At 51.0% G+C, this 18251-nt stretch overlaps 1 protein-coding gene across 6 annotated transcripts in view; it reads left to right on the top strand.

The window, feature by feature from the left end:
• The first annotated feature begins 525 nt into the window (after nt 1-525).
• Nucleotides 526-18251, top strand: part of MAEA (macrophage erythroblast attacher, E3 ubiquitin ligase) — a 33394-nt gene continuing 15668 nt past the window's right edge. For 4 of the 6 annotated variants that reach the window (XM_035005489.1, XM_035005486.1, XM_035005484.1 and 1 more), the window contains exon 1: nt 526-632. In XM_035005489.1, coding sequence (XP_034861380.1) covers nt 564-632 — 69 coding nt within the window. In that variant the 5' untranslated portion in view covers nt 526-563. Of the gene's footprint in view, nt 633-3778; nt 5127-6284; nt 6472-18251 lie in introns of those variants that run through there. The other 2 variants (XM_035005487.1, XM_035005488.1) reach the window with 2 other exon arrangements.

Genomic DNA, 18251 nt, shown 5'->3' with positions numbered 1-18251 from the left:
TCGCCCAACAGGAACCGAAGGCTCTCCGTTGGGACTCCAGCAGCTGCTACTCGGCCGCACGGAGCCCGATGGAAAGTTCGTGGCGGACGCTCAGGTGGCCCGCACACGACTGGGCCACTACCACGAGGGAGGGACACCGTCTCGGGGACCGCCTCCCGGGAGCCCAGGCACCCCCCCAGCTGCGCGCCTCGTCAGTCCTCAGCCTCCCTACCCGGGGGGCGCCCTGGACCCCCGCGCGCACAAGCCCGCACGGGCCGGAGCATCCCGGCCGGAGGGCCTGTCTTTCCCGGCCGCGGGTTCAAGGAGGAAACCGTCCAGCCGGGCTTCCCGCTGATTGGCTGAACGAGAGAAAGGCCAGAGATGATTGGTCGGGCCGGACGCCTCTCCGCGCGCACGCCGCGGCCGCGCCTCCTCCGCCGCCGCGGTCTGGTGGGCGGACGCGATTGGAGCGGGCGCGTCGGCTCGCCCCGCCCCGCCCCGCCCCCGCCGGAGGGCGCGACGTCACTACCCGGCGTGCCGCGCGCGGCGCTTCCCCCACCCGCTAATGTTTTGGCCGATTCAAGATGGCGGTGCAGGAGTCAGCTGCTCAGCTCTCCATGACCCTGAAGGTGCAGGAGTACCCGACCCTCAAGGTGGGGTCTGAGGGCCGGGCGAGCGGCCGCGCTTGGCTGGTGCCCGCGGACCGCGGGGGGTCGGAGGGGGGGAGGAGGGTCAGGGTGGGGGCCGGGGCGCGGCCTGGGGCACCGGGCGGGGTCTGGGGGCTTCTGCGGGGCCGGGCTTGCGGGGTCTGGGGGCTCCGCGGAGCCAGGCTCCCGGGTCTCCCGGGGTCTGGGGGTCGGCAGGGCCGCGCTCCCCAAGATCCGAGGGTCTGCAGGGCCTTGTTCTCCAAGGTCTGGGGGTCTGAAGGGCCGGCCTCCCTGGAGTCTGGGGGGCCTGTGAGGCCGGTCCCCCGGGCTTCCCGGCGGCGGCGGGTCTGGGAGGCCGGGCTTTCCGGGATCTGGGGTCCTTCGGGCCGGGCGGGTGTGGCGTGGGGCCGTCCATTGCCTGCCCGGCCTTCGAGGACTTCGTGGCAGGGCGTGGAGCGCGTCTGTCTGGCGCCCCGCTTCGCCCTCCGGAGCCCGATTGTGGCCCCTTCGCCCTAAAGAAAGAAAGAAAGAAAGAAAGGAACAAAAAAAAAGGTGAACTGCCCCAGTGACATTTTGCGGTAGGCAGGCTGGTGACTTTGGGGGCTGGGATGGAGACCGGGGTTTCCAGGGTGTGGGGTCGCGGGCGCCCAGCAGGAGTGCCCGACGGTTGGTGTCCAGCTGTCCTCCCGGAAGCCTAACGTCAGAAGGTGTTGATGTGTTGCCTTCCAGTCTCTAATTAGGGAACCTGTAAAGAGAGACCTAACGACCTAATGGGCACCCATCTTGTGGGGCGTCACCAAACCTGAAATACAGCCTTTGCCACTCGGTTGCCAGTTGCGTGACCTTGGATGGCCACTTAGCCAAGTCGCCTTCCGTGAGCATGAAGTCCGGGTCTCTAGTGGGAGGGGCCGCACTTGCTCTTTACCTAGTTAGCGGAGGATTTGATGATGACGAGAACAAAGCACCTGGAAACAAGTTCCGTAGGCGATCAAGGTCATAACGTTCCCAGGAGAACCGTGGCTGGGCATTTGTGATTCTGAACGCCTTCCCTGAGAGGCCAGGAAGCTTTTCTCTCCTCCTGGAAGACCCCTGCATCCCCATCCCCCTCAGTGGCGACAGGGGGTGGTGGGTGCGGCGTGGTGGGTTCGAATACCGCACCACTTTGTTCATCACTGACAGGGAGACCTCAGGCAGGGTACTTACCTGCTCTGAGATTGCTGACTTCTGTCACACGTGGGTAATGATAGCTCCAGGGCCACCCCAGGTGGATCGGGGGACTCCGTGCTGCCTGGAGTAGTCGTCACTACTCGAGTCAGACTGCCCTGGGCAGTCCTCGCCGGAAAGCAGAAGCGAGGTTTTGTTGCATTTCATTGACTAGCGGTGGAGCAGTGCCGTTTCTCTGTACCTTGTTTGATCAGGGAGGATAGGGGAGCGCTGCCACTCGTACCAGATGCCTGTTGTCCAGGCCCTTTTAGGATTAGGTGGTGGGTGTTTTTGTATTCAACTCCTTGAAGACCCTGTGGCTCAGAGAAACCATGACATCACCCCACCTGAGGCCCCCAACGAAACATCATTTGGGTTGATGTTTATCCCTCCTTCCCCCACCAAACAAACAAATAAATGAGGCTTTCGTGGGGGAGCCGTTAATTGCTGGGCTGTTGTCTCACTCAGCCTACCCCCAGGTCTGACGTTGGAACTGACAGAACTGTGGCAGTTTATCATGTTTGGGACTGGCTGGTGAGGGCAACAGCAGACAGGAAGGGATTTCCCCTCCAGGTTCTCTTCTGTGGTTTTATAATCCTGACCGTGATTGATTTCCAGACTTATTAAATAGCCTTTGATTAAAAACAATCCTGCAGATAGTTATACAGGTAAAGAGATATTACAGTGTCATTTCAAGTGAGCTTGCCCGGTTAAAAGGAGTTTTACTTTTGCTTTAGAATGATTTAAGTGAATTTTTGAAATCAGAGAAGTTACTTCCACCATTTTCCCTCACAGATTGTCTGGATCAACATGTGTCATTGTTGAGAGTTGACGTTTTTTTCTAGATGTTTTTAGGAGTGATTCCTACTGGATAATGCGGAAATTTCACTGGGAAACTAGGGACCCTTGACTTAGAAGCATAAGTTAATACAGAATTAATACAGAATACTTAGGAGCTGTGCTGGTCACGGTCTTGAGTACGGTCCAGATGCAGGTGCCTCAGGGCGGCAGGGGCACTGTGCAGACAGCAGGGAGAGGGGAGTGAGGGTCGGGGGGCTGGAGTTCTGAAAGGTGTATGCAGGGTACCAGGAGCCGAGTGCTCCTTGCTTTCTTGACAGGCAGTTCCTCCTTGGACTCAATGGAGGTTCCTTGCTATTCAGAGGATTGGCAAACCCGGCCAGGTTCCTCACAGCCCCAGGGCTGGTGGGGGGCTCCTGGGTACCTGGTGGGCACTGGTCTTGCCTCCTGGTACAGTGGGTAGAGAATGGCATGGTCGTGACATATGCAGCCGCATGCGTTGAGCTGGACACCCTCTCTTCACTGAGCCCTCAGTCCTGGGGGGAGCTGGGCCAGCACAGGCCTCTCAATAGCCTGTGGACCTTTGGGCTGGGTGGTTCTTTGTAGTGGGGGCTGTGCATTATAGGAAGTTTAGCGGTACCCCTGGCTTCTGTCCACCCCCAAAATGTCTCCAGACATTGCTAGATGTCCCCTGGGGGGCAGAATCGCCCTGGTGAGAACCACTGGAGTGGATTTTGCTTTGTGGAACTTGTTTTTATGTTCTTAAAACAGCAGGGAGAGTGGGGTTCGTGGGACACACTTTTGTGTTCTGGGCCTGGCTGTGAGTCTACCTGTGAGCTCCTTGAACTGGAGGCCCTGTTTTAATTATGCTTTTAAAAGTATTCTCTTGGGGGCACCTGGCTGGCTCAGTTGGTGAAGCGTCTGCCTTCAGCTCAGGTCATGAACTCAGGGTCCTGGGATCGAGTTCTGCATCAGGCTCCTTGCTCAGTAGGGAGTCTGCTTCTCGCTCTTCTGCTCCCCCTGCTCGTGCTCACTCTCCCTCAAATAAATAAAATCTTTAAAAAAAAAAAGTGTTCTCTTATAAAAGTGATTTATGTTTACTTTCCGAATTATTCTGCTAATCATCCTGTTAATATTTTGGTATATTGACCTCTGTTTTTCCCCTCAGAAAACTGAAGTAAAGTAATATTTTAGAGACCTTCTTTACCACTACCCAAATCAGGTGGGGGTCTTCACAGCCCAGGAGAAAGGGTCTGGCATTGGTCCCTGGGAGCCCTGGCTCTGGACCCCCTGACTCCTCACCTTGAGTCTCACCTGTGCCTCTCTTGGTGCTCACCTGGGGCCTCTTCTTGGTCCTCCCAGCCTGACCCAGCTCAGTCCCCCATCCCAGCTGCCCTCTCTTCTTCACGCGTGACAGGCTGGGGGGGGCGGGGCATGGGGCATTGCTCCCAGCTGGGTCTGTGGGCGTATTCTTTTGTGTCTCTGAATTCTCTATAGGACTGTTGAAATGTTCTTCTTTTAATTTGGTGACAGTCTTGTTGACCAAATACTGGTCTGCAATTTCTAAGCCTGGGTTTGTGCCTGTTATAGAAAGTCTGGGTGCCAATTATATGCCTAAAGTTACAACTTTTCCAGCTTGGTCCTGGCTGGATTTAGGGGATCTTGTGTTCTCAAGTTTGAGAAACAGTGGTAAGCGTGAGTGTTTGGCCTTAAGAGACAAAATCCTAAGTATGCTGAGTCCGGGAGGGTGGCGGTAGGCTAGGTCCTCACTTTTTTTTACTTTAGATTTTTTGGTTTACAGAGTGAGCCGTTTCTTCTCTCAGAGGTGGTTGTATCACTTGAAGGACGCCGACTCTCTCTCTGGCTTGGGGCAGGCATCTATGTGTGATGCCCTTCCTCTTCTCAGGCTCCAACCTTGTCAGACCTCCAGAGCACTGTCTGCTCTTACCCGAAAGAGCCTCAGACTGCCTTTGCCTTCCAGAATCCTGCCAGAGCTAGAGCACGGTTGAAGTGCTCTCTTCTTACCCTTTGCATCCTCCTGAGCTTCTCCTCTTGTCTCTCACGCCACTGCTCGGATACTTGGCCACAGACGAGAACGCTGGGGTGGTATGGGCCTCCGGGGACAGGTGCGGGTCCACGTCAGGGTGGGTGCCCTGCTAGCTGCAGGCCGTTCGTGTTATTTTAAACAAGCTTCATGCCAGGAAATGGGGCTTCCCAGCTTCCCATTCTCTGTAGCGGTGGGGTGTGCCAGAGCCAATTCAAACCCAGCCCCAGGCAAGCAGCTTCAGCAGTGGGCAGGGGCAGCTGTGCAACAGATGCTTAGTATTAGGTCTCAAGGTGGGGCTTGCTGTTGCTTCTCCCTCACAGAGCCACCGCGAGGCACCCCAGAGCCGAGGTGCCAGACCCTGAAGGCCGCTTGCTCCTTGCTGCTCTTGAAGAACCTCTGCACGCTCGGTGGGCACTGCCGGTGACGCTGGTGTGTCACAGAGAAAAAGACAAGTGAGGTCCCTGTCCTGTTGCCACTAGGTTTGGCAGGAGGGAGGCCGTTAAACGAGTGGATGCAGAACATTTCCGACCCTTGAACGAGTAGAGTCAGGCACGCGTGGGGCATGGCCCACAGGGGGTGCGATGGTCTTCAGTGGGCAGCCAGGGCACTTGCACGTTGGCAGAAAGCTCTGTGGGCTGTGCTGAAGTCTTGGCAGACCCTAGTGCCATTGGCACACAGTCCCATTGGAGCGATAGGGCTCAGGGTGTTCCCAGAGCCACACAGAGGCCATGACAGTGGGTCCCTGAGGGCTTGGACCTCGCCACGGACCGTGTGTGCAGGCCAGCAGGAGTGGAGAGCAAGCTGGGAGGAGGCTGGCTGCTGTTGCGGCATGTGCCCCCCCAGTGGGGCCGCTCGGTGCGGACCGAAACCCGGCAGAGCACGGTCTGCCAGGGGCGCCTGTTGGTCTTTTTAGGAGTACGTTGTTTTACAATCTTTATCCCTGGGTGCAGTAGTTTGAAAGCTTTCTGAGAAAAAGATTTATTCACTGTTTGAGTAACAACTAAGTGATAGAAACTAGGTATTATTAAATAGTCTAACAACCCAACTAACTCTTCAGCTGAATGTGGCTAATGGAGAGAAACAGCCACCTGTGCTGACGGTCTCACTGACCGTCACCTCCTGACTGGGAACCCTGGGTACTGCACGGCGCCCGCTTCCTGCGTGCGGCTCCTGGCCCACGTGGCCCGAGCCTGGCCTCGTCACCCACTTTTCCCTCGTGACAGCTACCGCCCTCCTTGGGTCTGCTTGTACCTTGTGGGGGAGCTGCCCCACCAGTGGCCAGCTGTGCCCCGAGCCTGCCCGTCTGGCCTGCGGCTCCAGCACTTGCATCTCTCCCCTCCCATCTCAGTTTCCCCTTTTTACTGGGACGCATCAGCATGCACATGGCTCTCATTGCCCCATGTCCTCTTCCAGCTGCTGCCTCCTTTTTCTGCCCCTCCTCCCGTGTGTCTCTCCGGGTTCAAGTCAGAAGTTTTGCCCCTAACATTCCATGAAAATGTTTTTGTCACAGTTGACTTGACGCTGCTAAGTGGCCAGTTGCCGGGCAGTCGCCTCCTTCACTTGCCCCCCGGGTGCCGTTCTCTCGCTTCCTCACGGCTCGTCTTCTGCAGATGCCTTTGCCGTTCCTGTGCATCCTCCAGCCTGGGGGTCGTTGAGTCGTCTGGCAGCAGGCAGCCCTCGAGAGGTCTCTGTGCTCTGTCTCCAACTCCTGCCTCCAGCCAGGCCCCACCCTGAACTCCCACATGGATCGTCGGCCACCTGCTCGGTCTCCTTACACGTCTGAGCGGGGCTCAGAAGGTACCACGCAAAACCCAGCAGTGCCTGATCTTGGCCTCCCTGCCCCAGACCTCGTGCTCCTTGGCACCCAGCCAGCCCATCCCAAGCGAAGACAGTGTCCTCCTGCCCCTTGTGCAGGGTTTGGTAAAAAAAAACCTGGGTGTGTTCCTGATGCCTGTGTTTGCTGTGATCTTTCTGGGATCCGTGATCCCCTTGTTGGTCTACATTGGCTGCAGGGCTCCAGTCCGCTTGTGGGCAGCAGGAACGGGAGGGGAAGCTGCCGGCTCCCTCACGGGGCCTCCCAGAAGTGCTGTTCAGCATTTATGCTTAAGCTCAGAGGCCAGAACTTGCGGTTGGCTGTCTCTAGCTTCAAAGGGACCCGAAGACAAAGACAGCCTGGTGGTGGGCTTACTGCTGCCCTAGCCCTGAATGAAGTTGGGGTTTGTGGCTCCTGTTCTCTGTCCCTTCCTCTGTTTTATTTCCTTACAGCTTTGATCACAGTCTGACAGAACTGCCTTCAGTCTGCTTGCTTTTCTGTCAGAGGCCCTCATTACAATACGTGCTCCTCAGGGCAAGAGGCTGTGTTTTGCTCCATCACTCCCTGGCTTTGGCCAGGCCTCCAGGGATCCTTACGGTGTCTTGCAGTGAGCCCCTCCTCCCTGAAACACGGTCCCGTTTGGCCCCCAGGCTCGCCACCCTGGCCGGGTTCCTCCCCACCTCACAGCCGCCCCTCCACCTCTGTGTGGCCACCTGCCATGCTGGTGACCTCGGGTGGTCTCCTATGCTCTGAGGGTACCAGTGACTCCCAGATGGTTAGTCCCCAGTCCCAGAGCGCAGGATCCAGTGGCCGCACTTGGATCTCTGTAGGTAGCTCCGCATACGTAGACCTGAACTTCTTAACTTACCTGCCTCCTCCCCAAACCTACTCCCCGTCTTCCTTGGCTCAGGTTAAAGCCTTGACCACTCTGTCCTCACAGCTTGCATCCATATGTCCTTCTGCTCTGGCTCCAACACGGATTCAGAATTTGACTGCGTCTTACCTTCTCTCCTCCTGCCACCATGGCAGAAACCATCTCTGGGTTGAAGTAGCCTCCTGCCTAGTCCCAGCTGCACCCATGCCCAGCACAGCCATCACATCGCTGAACCACACCGTGCCGTTCTCCTGTCCTAGTAGCTTCCTGTGCTACCTGGGGTGCAGAGCGAGGTTGTTAGCGTAGCTCTGCAGGCCCTGTGACTTCACCTCGGCCTTCTCCTCCCCATCCTCTTCCTCCACCTCTGCTCCCCTCGGGCACTTAGCCATTGGTCTCCCTGCTGCTAGAAGATGTGCTGGCGTGGGGGGCCTCCGGGCCTTTGTACTTGTTTACTTTGCCTGGAATCCTCTTCCTTCAGGTATTCGTCTGTCTTATTCCCTCACCTTCTTGGGTCTTTGCTCAGGTGTCACCTTCTTAGCGAGATCACTTTATTTAAACTGGGAGCCCTACCATCTCCCTCTTCTCGGTTTTCCTCCCTAGCTGTTACTGTCATACTGCATTTTGCCTCTTTGTTTCTAACCCCTGGGATTGTAAGTTTTATGGAGGGCAGAGAAGAAATATTTCTTCAGTTAACGAATGAACTATTAAATATTATTTTGGCAATTCTGTCCAAAGAAATAAAAATTGAAACAGAAATAAATGTAACTTCGAATGGATGAGACGTAATATGTTATATACCCAGAGAACACAAACAAGCTAATTGGAAAATTACTACAGTTAATGAGAAAGTCTGTGTCAGCAATAACCAGTTAAAGCACCTCATGGGAAAATACCCATTCACAATAACCTAACAGCAACAGAAATGAAATGTCAGGGTAAGCTTTACTGGGCATCGTGATGGATACTGAAGGAGACACAACATGGTTTCTTCTTTCTCCACAACATGGAGGCCTAGGGAAGACCAGTAACAGCAGAGAGTGTTATGTCTGAACAGACTGATGACTGGAGGTACCATCCGACTTTTTTGTGCTGGATCCCATATTTCTTACTTGTAATCGGAAGCACCCAGGAGGGTGGGGCCTGATGCCAGAGGCAGGTGTGAACCTCGTTGCACAGCTGTTGCTTCTAGTCACACCTTATAGCTAACCCGCGAGGCAGCCTGCTCGGCCGGTGGTACATACACGGGTCGGTTCGAGTGCCCATGTATGGTCGGTGTGCTGTGTTTGGTCAGTGATCCCGTCCCGGGGCATGGAGGGCACTTGAGCGCGTGGAGGCCCTAGTGCTCCCAGCATGCAGGTGTTGGTGGCTGGTACTCTGCTGCGTTGCAGCTCGTGTTGCTTTGCTCATACCTCCCTTTCTAAAACGGACCAGTGGCACGAGAAGATTTCTGCAGGTACCCAGCGGACGGCCGGTGAGACGGTCTTGCACTGAGAGAAGAGAGCACAGAGGTGCTGGCAGTGCTCTTCCCGCCTCGAGCTCTGTCAGCCACTCTGTGAACGGTCTTCCTCCTCAGAGCCCCCTCGAGGCTGACCAGAAGTGTCATTTTCTTTAAGAAGCCTTCTGAAACTGGATGCGCCTCCCTCAGGGTGTGTGCTGTGCTTGGGAGATGAGCCCGGGGGAGCAGGAAGCCATTGCCATTGGGAGACTGACCCATGCCATACGGGAACATGAGGCAGAGTGCCATCTAATGCTGCAGAAGATGTCCTAGCTTTGTGATGAATAGTTAGAAACCTCTTCTGAGGCTGCTTCATTGTGAAAGATAAAAAGTCCCATGACATTGGGGAAATCCTTCCTTCCTGTGCTGGTAGAAATGGCTGAAAACATGATGACAAACTAAGATGCATTTCTTTGTCAGCAAATACTGTCAGAAAACCCACAGCAAACATTGGAGAAGGTTTGAAGAAACTAAAGCAAATGACACAGTGTAGGAGGATTGCTATAGAGCTGGGTGAAAGTACAGATGTTTTATACAAATCTTAACTTATGGTGTTTGCCAGATTCTGTTTCAATTATGAAAACAGGAAGGATTACTTTTTATGAGTCACTGAAGGGGAAAGATGTACTGAAGGAAATATAATTTAACATCAGCTAACTAAAAAGAGAAATCCTGTGATCTTAAAAGCTATAATGCAACAAATTACCAAGGAAAAATTGAGTGGATTTGATTAATACATATTTAAATCTTTGGTATACTCAGATAAGATAGAACCAGAATTTAAAAGCAAATAACGATTTTAAAAAGCCACCAAATATGAACCATAAAGAGCTGATTCACATTGATAGGAAAGATCCAAAACCTCTTTTCCTTACTGAGTTTTAGACAAGGAGCACAAAGGGAAAATGTATTGGATTGAACCGGGTAAAATTGCTATTTTGTGGGTTAAAAGACAATGGTTGAATAGGTTTATAACATGTAAAGAGATTTAAAAAAAAAAAAAACTTTCCATAAAGAAAAGCTCAGGATGAAGTGGCTTCACTAGTGAATTCTGTTAAATGTTTAAAGAAGAATTAACACTGATCCTTAACAAGCTCTTCAAAAAAATAGAAGAGAAAGGAACATTTCCCAACTCACTCTGTGCGGTCAGTATTACCCTGATACCAAAACCAGACACACATATCCAAGAAAACTACAGACCAGTATTCCCTATGAATGAATATAGGTCTTAAAATCCTCTACAACACGCTAGCAAACTGTATCGGACAACATATGAAAAGGATTATGTACCAGGAGTAAACGGGATTTACCCCAGGATTGCAGGGTTGGTTCAACATGCAAAAAGCATGTATAAAAAACAGTATAAAGGACAAAAGCCACATGATCATCTCAATAGACACAGGAAAAAAAGCACTTGACAGAATCCAATGCTTATTCATGGTAAAAACACCTAACAAACTAGGAAAAGGAGAGAACTTCCTTAACCTGATAAAGAGCATCTATGCAAAAACCACAGCTAACATCATGCTTAGTGGTAAAAGACTGAAAACTTTTTCCCCTAAGACAAAGAAGCAAGGATGTCCATTCTGGCCACTTCTGATTCACCATTGTCCTGGAGATTGTAATCAGGGCAGTTAGGCAAGAAAAAGAAATAACAGACATTCAGATTGGAAAGGAAGAAACAAAACTCTATTTGCAGATGAAATGATCTCATAGATGGAAAGTCCTAAGGAATATACACACACAGACACACACAAAACTTATCAGAACTCATAAACTAGTTCAGCCATGTTGCAGGATACAAGATAAGTATGTAAAAATAAGTTGTACTTCTATATTCTAGATATGGACAATCGAAAAGTAATGAGGAAAACAATTTTACTTATAACAGCATGAAAAATAATAAAATAGGAATAAGACTTCACTGTTAAGATAGCAATAAATTGATCTATAGATTCAATCCAATCCATATCGAAACACTAGTTGGCTCTTTTGCAGAAATTGAGAAGCCAATCCTAAAATTCATATGGAAATGCAGGGGTCCAGAATAGCCAAGACAGTCATCTGAGATCACTCAGGCTGCACTAACAAAATACCACAGACTGGAGTGACTGAAACAACAGATATTTATTTATTAACAGTTCTGGAGGCTGGGAGGTCCAAGAGCAAGGGGCCATCAGATTTGGTTCCTGGTGACCCTCATTTTGGTTTGCAGATGGCTGCCTTCCCACTGTGTGCTCACATTGATCCCATTATGGAGTCCCCACACTTGTGACCTCATCTGAACCTAATTTTGTTTTAGACGCCCAACTCCAGATAACCATCACACTGGGGACTAAGGCTTCAACATACGAATTTTGTGGGGGGGGGACCAAAACATTCAGCCAATAGCAATCTTAGAAAAGAACCAAGTTGTAGGGCTCACATTTCTTACTTTCAAAACTTACTACAAACTACACTTCTTGATTACTGGTTAAAAGGCTAAAGATAGATCAGTGGGCTAGAACTGAGAGTCCAGACATAAGCCCATACATAGTAATTCTCAGTAAGGGTGCTAGGACAGTTACATAGGGAAGGAAGAGGCTTTTCAACAAATGGTTCCAAGACAACTGGATATCAACTTGCAAAAGAAAGAAGTTGGGTCCTTCCCTCACACCGTATATGAGCATTAAGTCAAAATGGATCAAAGAAATGTAAGAGCTAAGATTCTTAGATATAACACCTAAAGCACAGGAAACCAAAACAATTGTAGGTTGGACTTCAAAAGTGAAAAGCTCATGCTTCCGAGGCAAAAGTGAAAAGCTCATGCTTCCGAGGACAGAATCGAGAGAAATGTTTGCATGTCACCTCTGGTAATCTAGTAGTGTCCAGAATCTACTAAGAGTCCTTAAACTTCAATAATGTAATGACATCCCAATTTTAAAATGAGCAAAGGGTTTGAATAGACTTTTCCAGAGAAGATACACAAACAGCTAATAAGCATTGAGAAGCTATTCAACATTATTAGTCATTTATGAAATTCAAATTGAAAACCAGAATGAGATACCACTTTATGCTCCCTAGAATGACTAATCAGAAAGATGGACGGTAGCAAGTGTTGGATGAGGATGTGGAGAAACTGAAGCCCTCAGACAGTGCTGGGGCGCATAAAATGGTAGAGACACTGAAAGGCAGTCCTGCAGTTCTTCAAAAAGTTCAACAGAGAGTGGCCAGCAATTCCACTCCTCGGTAGAGCCCCCGAAGAAGTGAAAAGATGTCCCCACAAAAGCTTGTGCAGGAGTCTTTGTGGCCTTATTACTCATAATAGCCAAAAACATGTGAATGTGTAAGTAAATGTGGTATGCCTGTGGGACAGAACACTGTTCTTCAGCCATAAAAAGGAATGAAGTACATGTTACATTGTGACTGAACCGTGAAAACATTCTGCGAAGTTAAAAAAGCCAGACCAAAGGTCGTCAAATGTATGATTCCATGTGTACGAAGTGTCTGCGATGGGCAGATCCGTGTAGGCAGGGAGTAGATTATTAGTGGTCAGTTGCCTGACCGTGGGGAGGACTTCATAGGTACGGGGTTTCTCTTGGGGTTGATGAAATGTTCTGGAAGTATTTTGCGGTGATAGTTGTACAACCTTGTGTTTATATTAAAAACTAAATTGTACACTTTAAGAGGGTGAGTTTTATGGTATCTGAGTTACATTTCAGTTAAAAATTGGTAACATAGGGCGCCTGGGTGGCTCAGTTGGTTAAGCGACTGCCTTCGGCTCAGGTCATGATCCTGGAGTCCCGGGATCGAGTCCCGCATCGGGCTCCCCGCTCAGCGGGGAGTCTGCTTCTCCCTCTCCCGCTCCCCGCTCTTGTGCTCTTTCTCTCTCTCTCTCTCTCTCTCAAATAAATAAATAAAATCTTTAAAAAAAAAAGGTAACATAATGATGGCCTGTCAGTTATTTTTGTACGACTCAACTTAATAGACAGTTAAAGAGCACTCATGCAGGGGTGCCTGGGGGGCTCAGTCGGTTAAGCTTCTGACTGTTGATGTCAGCTCGGGTCTTAATCTCAGGGTCGTGAGTTCAAGCCCCGCATGGAGCCTTCATAAGAAGGAAAAAAAAGCATTCCTGCACAGTGCCGGCTGACCTGGGGAGAGAACCCGTGACCTATGCCTGCACACACGTGCAGTTAACTTTTAGGATCAGGCCACAGTGTTGGAGTAGCCAGGTCAGAGGTCAGACAGAGCTCTGATAACTGCTGTCACATCCCCTCCACACGCTCCCTGCCAGCCACACGTGGGGTCCCGTTGACCCCACACCTCACCACAGGTTTTCTGTAGCTACACCAGCCAGTACAGCAGCCCTGAGCCCCGTGTGGCTGTTGAGGACTTGAAATTTTGCTGGTCCAAATACGTGCTCTAAGTGTAAAATAAAATGTGTACTGGCTTTTAAAGACTTAGCATGAAGAGAAAAAATAATGTAAAATGTCTAATAAATGAAATATTCGGGGTGCATTGGATTAAGTAAAATAAACCAAAATCCGTTTCATCCCGTTCTTTTTAATGTGGCTGCTAGAAAACTTAAGATTATGTGCGTACACAGCTCACAGTGCTCTTGGACAGCACTGCTCTGTGGCTTTATCCTTTCCATTTTTCTTTTGTCCACGTATGCTCTAGTTATCTTTCTGTGGCCATTCAGATTTATAGTGAGTACCACTATTGTGGACTTGCCCTCCCCATCTTTGTTCTCTGTCTCCTGTGCTTTTGTGTGTCTGTGTTTCGTTTCCTTCTTGGTAGATTGATAAGGTTTTCTTTGTTCCATTTAATTTCCTCTTGTGGTTTGGCAAGCTCACAAACACACCCAGGTTGTGACAGATCCGAAAGGTCTCCAGACATTGTTTCCAAGGGTCCCCTGGGGAGTAGCCTCCCACTGGTCTGCTGGTGTTGGCATATCCCATAAAGGGACCCCACAGCTGCACTGTGTGTCTCGCTTTTCCCCCTGCCCATGCCTGAGCTTCATTGTGCGGCACCCCACGTCAGTGGGCAGTTTACCATCCCCATGGATGTATGTTTGAGATGGCTCCAGTCTTGGGCTTAGGAATAAAACTACTAATGAGCATTTGTATACAGTCTCTTTGTGGTTACTCTGTTTGTTTCTCTTGGGATTGGAATTGCTGAATGATGTGATATGTGTATGTTTACTGTCGTAAGAAACAGCCAGACTCTGTTCCTGAGGATCACCCACACCACTGCCAGTGAGAGCATCCAGGTGTCCTGAGCCTGGCCGGCAGGTGGTGGAAAGTCTTCCTAGCATGCAGTAGCGTCCTGTCTTGGGCTCTCCGGAGAAACAGAACCATCCAGTAAGGGAGGGAGACACAGGGAGAGGAAACGGGGGAAGGGGAGAGAGGTTGAGACTGACTGTACAGAATTGGCTTACGGGATTATGGGGGCTGAAAAGATCTGCAGTGGGCAAGCAGGAGCCCCAGGAGAGCTGACGAAAGTCTGCTTCACTCAGCCCAGCATTCAAACGAGATTCTCCAGACACACCCAGAGCCGCATCTACCCTGTGTCTGCACCGTGTGGCCTGGTCAGCTTGACAACACATACAGCTAACCCTCATGTGTCCCATTGTGGCTTGAATTTGCATATTTCTGACTAATGATGTTATGTGTCTTTATTATTAGCCTTTTGTATATCTTTTTTTGTGACTTTTTGTTAAAACCTTTTGCCCGTTTTAAAAATGGGATTGTCTTCTTGGTCTTGAGTTGTAAGTTTTAAATACGTTCTAGATATAAGTCCTTTGTTAGGTTTACATACACTGAATGTTTTCTCCTCGTCTGTGGCTTGTCTTAAATAATTGTCTTTCAAAGTTTTAGTTTGATAAGGTTTAATTAATGAATTTTTCTTTTATAGTTAGTGCATTCTGTATCCCTGTGAGAAATCTTTGCCTACTTAAGGTTGTGAAGGTTTTCTCCTACGTTCCCATCTAGAATTCTATAGTTTTAGCTTTGACGTTTGAGTCCGTGGCCATTTAAGAATTTTTTCGGACCGAGTGAGGTCCGGGCTGAGGTCCTCCCTCTCCCATGTGGCTGTCCAGTTCTGCATTGTTGTGGAGCAGGTCCTCTCTGTCCTGGGTTGCTGGGCTCCTTGGTTGGGGGTCCGTTTCTGGGCTCTCTGCCCCGCACCGATCCTGGTGCACGGCGGCACCAGGGCCCCACTGTCTCGTTCGATATAGCTTCATGGTAGCTGTTGGAATCAGATACCGTTGCCATGTATTATCAGCGTCGTAGGAATATTTTTTTATTGTGGTCAGACATAACGTGAAACTAACCATCTTCATCACTTTTAAGTGTGCAGCAGTATTAGCTGTATGCATGTAAGGTCTCTAGAACTTTTCAGCATGCACAGCTGGAACTATGTACACGTTTGTGTTGAGCAGTTAAAAGTGCGGTTGACTGGGTGCTTATAAACAACAGAAAGTTCTTCTCCCAAGTCCTGGAGGCTGGAAGTCCAAGACGAGAGTGCCAGGGTGGTCTGGTTCTGGTGAGGGCCTCTTCATGTGTCCCATGTGGTGAAGACAGCCAGTGGTCCTTTTAGAAGGATGCTGATCCCAGTCATGAGGGCCACACCCTTGTAACCCGGTCACCTCCCAAAGCTCCATCCCCGTATGCCCTCCCGTTGCGGGTAGTATTTTTGTCTGTGTGTTACGAGGGTGGGGACACGTTCAGTCTGTTGCACCATTAAACCCCTCCCCTTTCCTCCAGCCCCCGGTAGCCTCCCTCCTTCCTTCTGTTTCTGATCGTTTGGCTGCTCTCCCTCCGTATCTCACGGGAGAAGAATCATACAGTTTAGTCTTTTTGTGACTGGCTATTTCACTTGGCATAATGTCCTGCAGGTTCATCCATGTTGCAGCATATGGTAAGATTTCCTTCTTTGTAAGGCTGAATAACATTCCATTGGGTGTATACACCACATTTTGGTAGTCTGTCCACCCGTCCACGGGCACTGGGGTGCTTCCCTGTCCCAGCTGCTGGGCATGATGCTGCCGTGAACACGGGGGTGCCGGCATCTCATCGAGACCCTGCTCTCCGTTCCCCGGGAACACACCCAGACGTGGAATGGCTGGGCTGTGGGCTCATTCTGTGCCTAGTGTTTTGAGGACCCTCCGCGGTGTCTTCCACGGCGGCTGCGCCCCACGTCCTCGCCGAGGCTTGTCGGTCCCGCTCCTTTGAGAGCAGCGGTCCTGCGGGGGGTGGGGTGGGGTCTGCCCGTGGTTTTGACCCGCATTTCCCTGATGTTGGTGATGCTCAGCACCTTTCCCCGTGCGGGTCGGCCACTGTGTATCTTCTTCAGAGAAATGTCTGCCCACCTTGGCTGGGTGTTGTGTCTTTGCTGTGGAGGTGTTTTCCGCCTGCCCCGGGTACCAGAGCGTGTTCCACCGGGTGCCCTCCCCATCCTGGGCTGCGCACTGCAGATCGCTTCCTTCGCTTCGCACGAGTCTCATGTTTGATGTAATCCCATTTGTCTGCTTTTGGTTTTGTTGCCTGTGCTTTTAAGACTACATTTTAATATTTGCCTCTATTTTGGAATTCTTTCAAAATCCCTTGGACTTAGAGTCACCTTACCCACATTTCTTAGGCTGTGGATTGGTTTCTTTCCCTCTAGCTTGTATCGTTTACTGGTGTCCTTCCTCACTGCCCTTTGCTGTATCTTATTTCCTCACATTGATTTTGTTGTTTGTCTCACCGAGGGGCTCTCTGAGTAATTTTCCTCCCAGAAAAGGGTTGTGGGCGCTAACCTTGGCAGTCCCTGCATGTCCAGAAGTATCTTAATCTTGCCCTTCTTCTGGAATGATAGTTTGGCTTGTTCAGGATCTTCAGCATTTCTGAAATTCCATTCCTTCATTTGGCAAAAGTCCTTTTGGGAGGAGCCTGTGAAGGAGCTGCTGGTGACTGAGCAGCAGGGGATAGCTGGGGAAAGGCAGGGGAGGCAAGACCCCAGGCTGGGTGCCCTGTGGGCAGAACGCTGAGCAGCTTTCCGGGGCCAGCTGCCTGGTGTCCATGGGACGGAAGCTGGCACAGGAGGCTGCTTAGTGCTCCCGGGGTGGGGGTGGTGCTCTGGGCGTAAATTCTGGGAGCTCCAGGCCGGTGGGGGGCACAGGACAGGTGGGGGTGTGGGCAGCAGAAGGTGAGGTCCTGAGAGCTCCGCCCTGTGGAGCTTGTGACTGGGTGTGGGGCTGGAGCACCGAGGGCAGCTCGTGAGTCCTTGGGTGGGAAGAGTAGCCATAGAAAGCGCCTATCCGGGCCATTGGGAGGTCAGACTCTCAGGAGTGGAGGCTGAGGGGCTGACTCAGGTCCAGGGGAAGACGCAGGCCACGTGGTGAAGAGCACAGTGGGGCTCACAGCCCCCAAGAAGTGTACAAAGTCCTGACTTAGTTTCTTTTATCAAAAGATAGAGGAATTAACGTGGGCTGTAACCTTACAGTATAAATTGCTGGGCCTGGATATCGATAATGGACTGAAGGTGAATATTAAGAGTGTTGCCTGCTTCCTTTTTGGATAAAAGTTAAACATGGAGACCAAGCCTGTAGCGCTTGCTTCCGAGTCTCTTTTGCCTTCCCTTTGGCTGAGGGATGAGCCTCAGGCCGAGTGTCATGAGCAGAAGGCAGGACCTGGTGTTCACTGAGCCTGGGTACGTTGACCACAGGGAGACCTGCTGCATGTATAACGGCGCTCACCTGCTGCTCACCTGGATTTCAGCTGCCTGGAGTCGGGGACGTTCCCGTCACCTGTGTGTGCTTGGGCTGACGGTGTGTGTGGTGTATGGCTTTTTCCCTTTTCCTATGTTATGGTTGCTTTGATTGTATTTCTTGAAATGTAATTGTAATGTCTGAATCAGAATAAAACTTGGAAGCTGTTGTTGCGGGCATCATGGGATTGCAGTTCACTTTTCAGTAATTCTGCTTATTGTGTTTTATGAAAGTGTCGGCCAGGTCAGATTGGAAGCACACACCTACCCTGGAGCAGACGGTTTGCAGGGCCCCTGGGGTGGGTGGGGGCTCTGAGAACAGTCCAAGATTCCGAAAGGGAGGACGCGTGCGTCAGCGTCCCACCACCCTCCTGGCCTCTTGTCCAGGAGGGGTCTAGCAGATGCATGCACCTGGGTCTCTGTGCTGTGCTGTGCTGTGTTGTTATGAGGTACGTTTGCCAAAACTGAGGCTCAGGGCAGGGAGCTCTTTGGACGTGGAGGACAGGGCTCGTGTCTGAACCTGGCCACCTGCTCGCAGCTTCACCCTTGTCCACGTGCCACAGTGGGAGGCTCTTCAGGGATTGAAGCCAGGACAGGCCTGGTTAGGTGGTGGACCTCGGTTGTATGGGTGTTGCGGGCGCTCTGTGCCACTCCACGTTAAGGAC

Source organism: Mirounga leonina, unplaced genomic scaffold (assembly GCF_011800145.1).
Source record: "Mirounga leonina isolate KUSES-001 unplaced genomic scaffold, KU_Mleo_1.0 Mir_129, whole genome shotgun sequence".
NCBI lineage: Eukaryota > Metazoa > Chordata > Mammalia > Carnivora > Phocidae > Mirounga > Mirounga leonina.
Note: the sequence above shows the minus strand (reverse complement) of the source record. Positions and strands in the feature narration are given on the sequence as shown.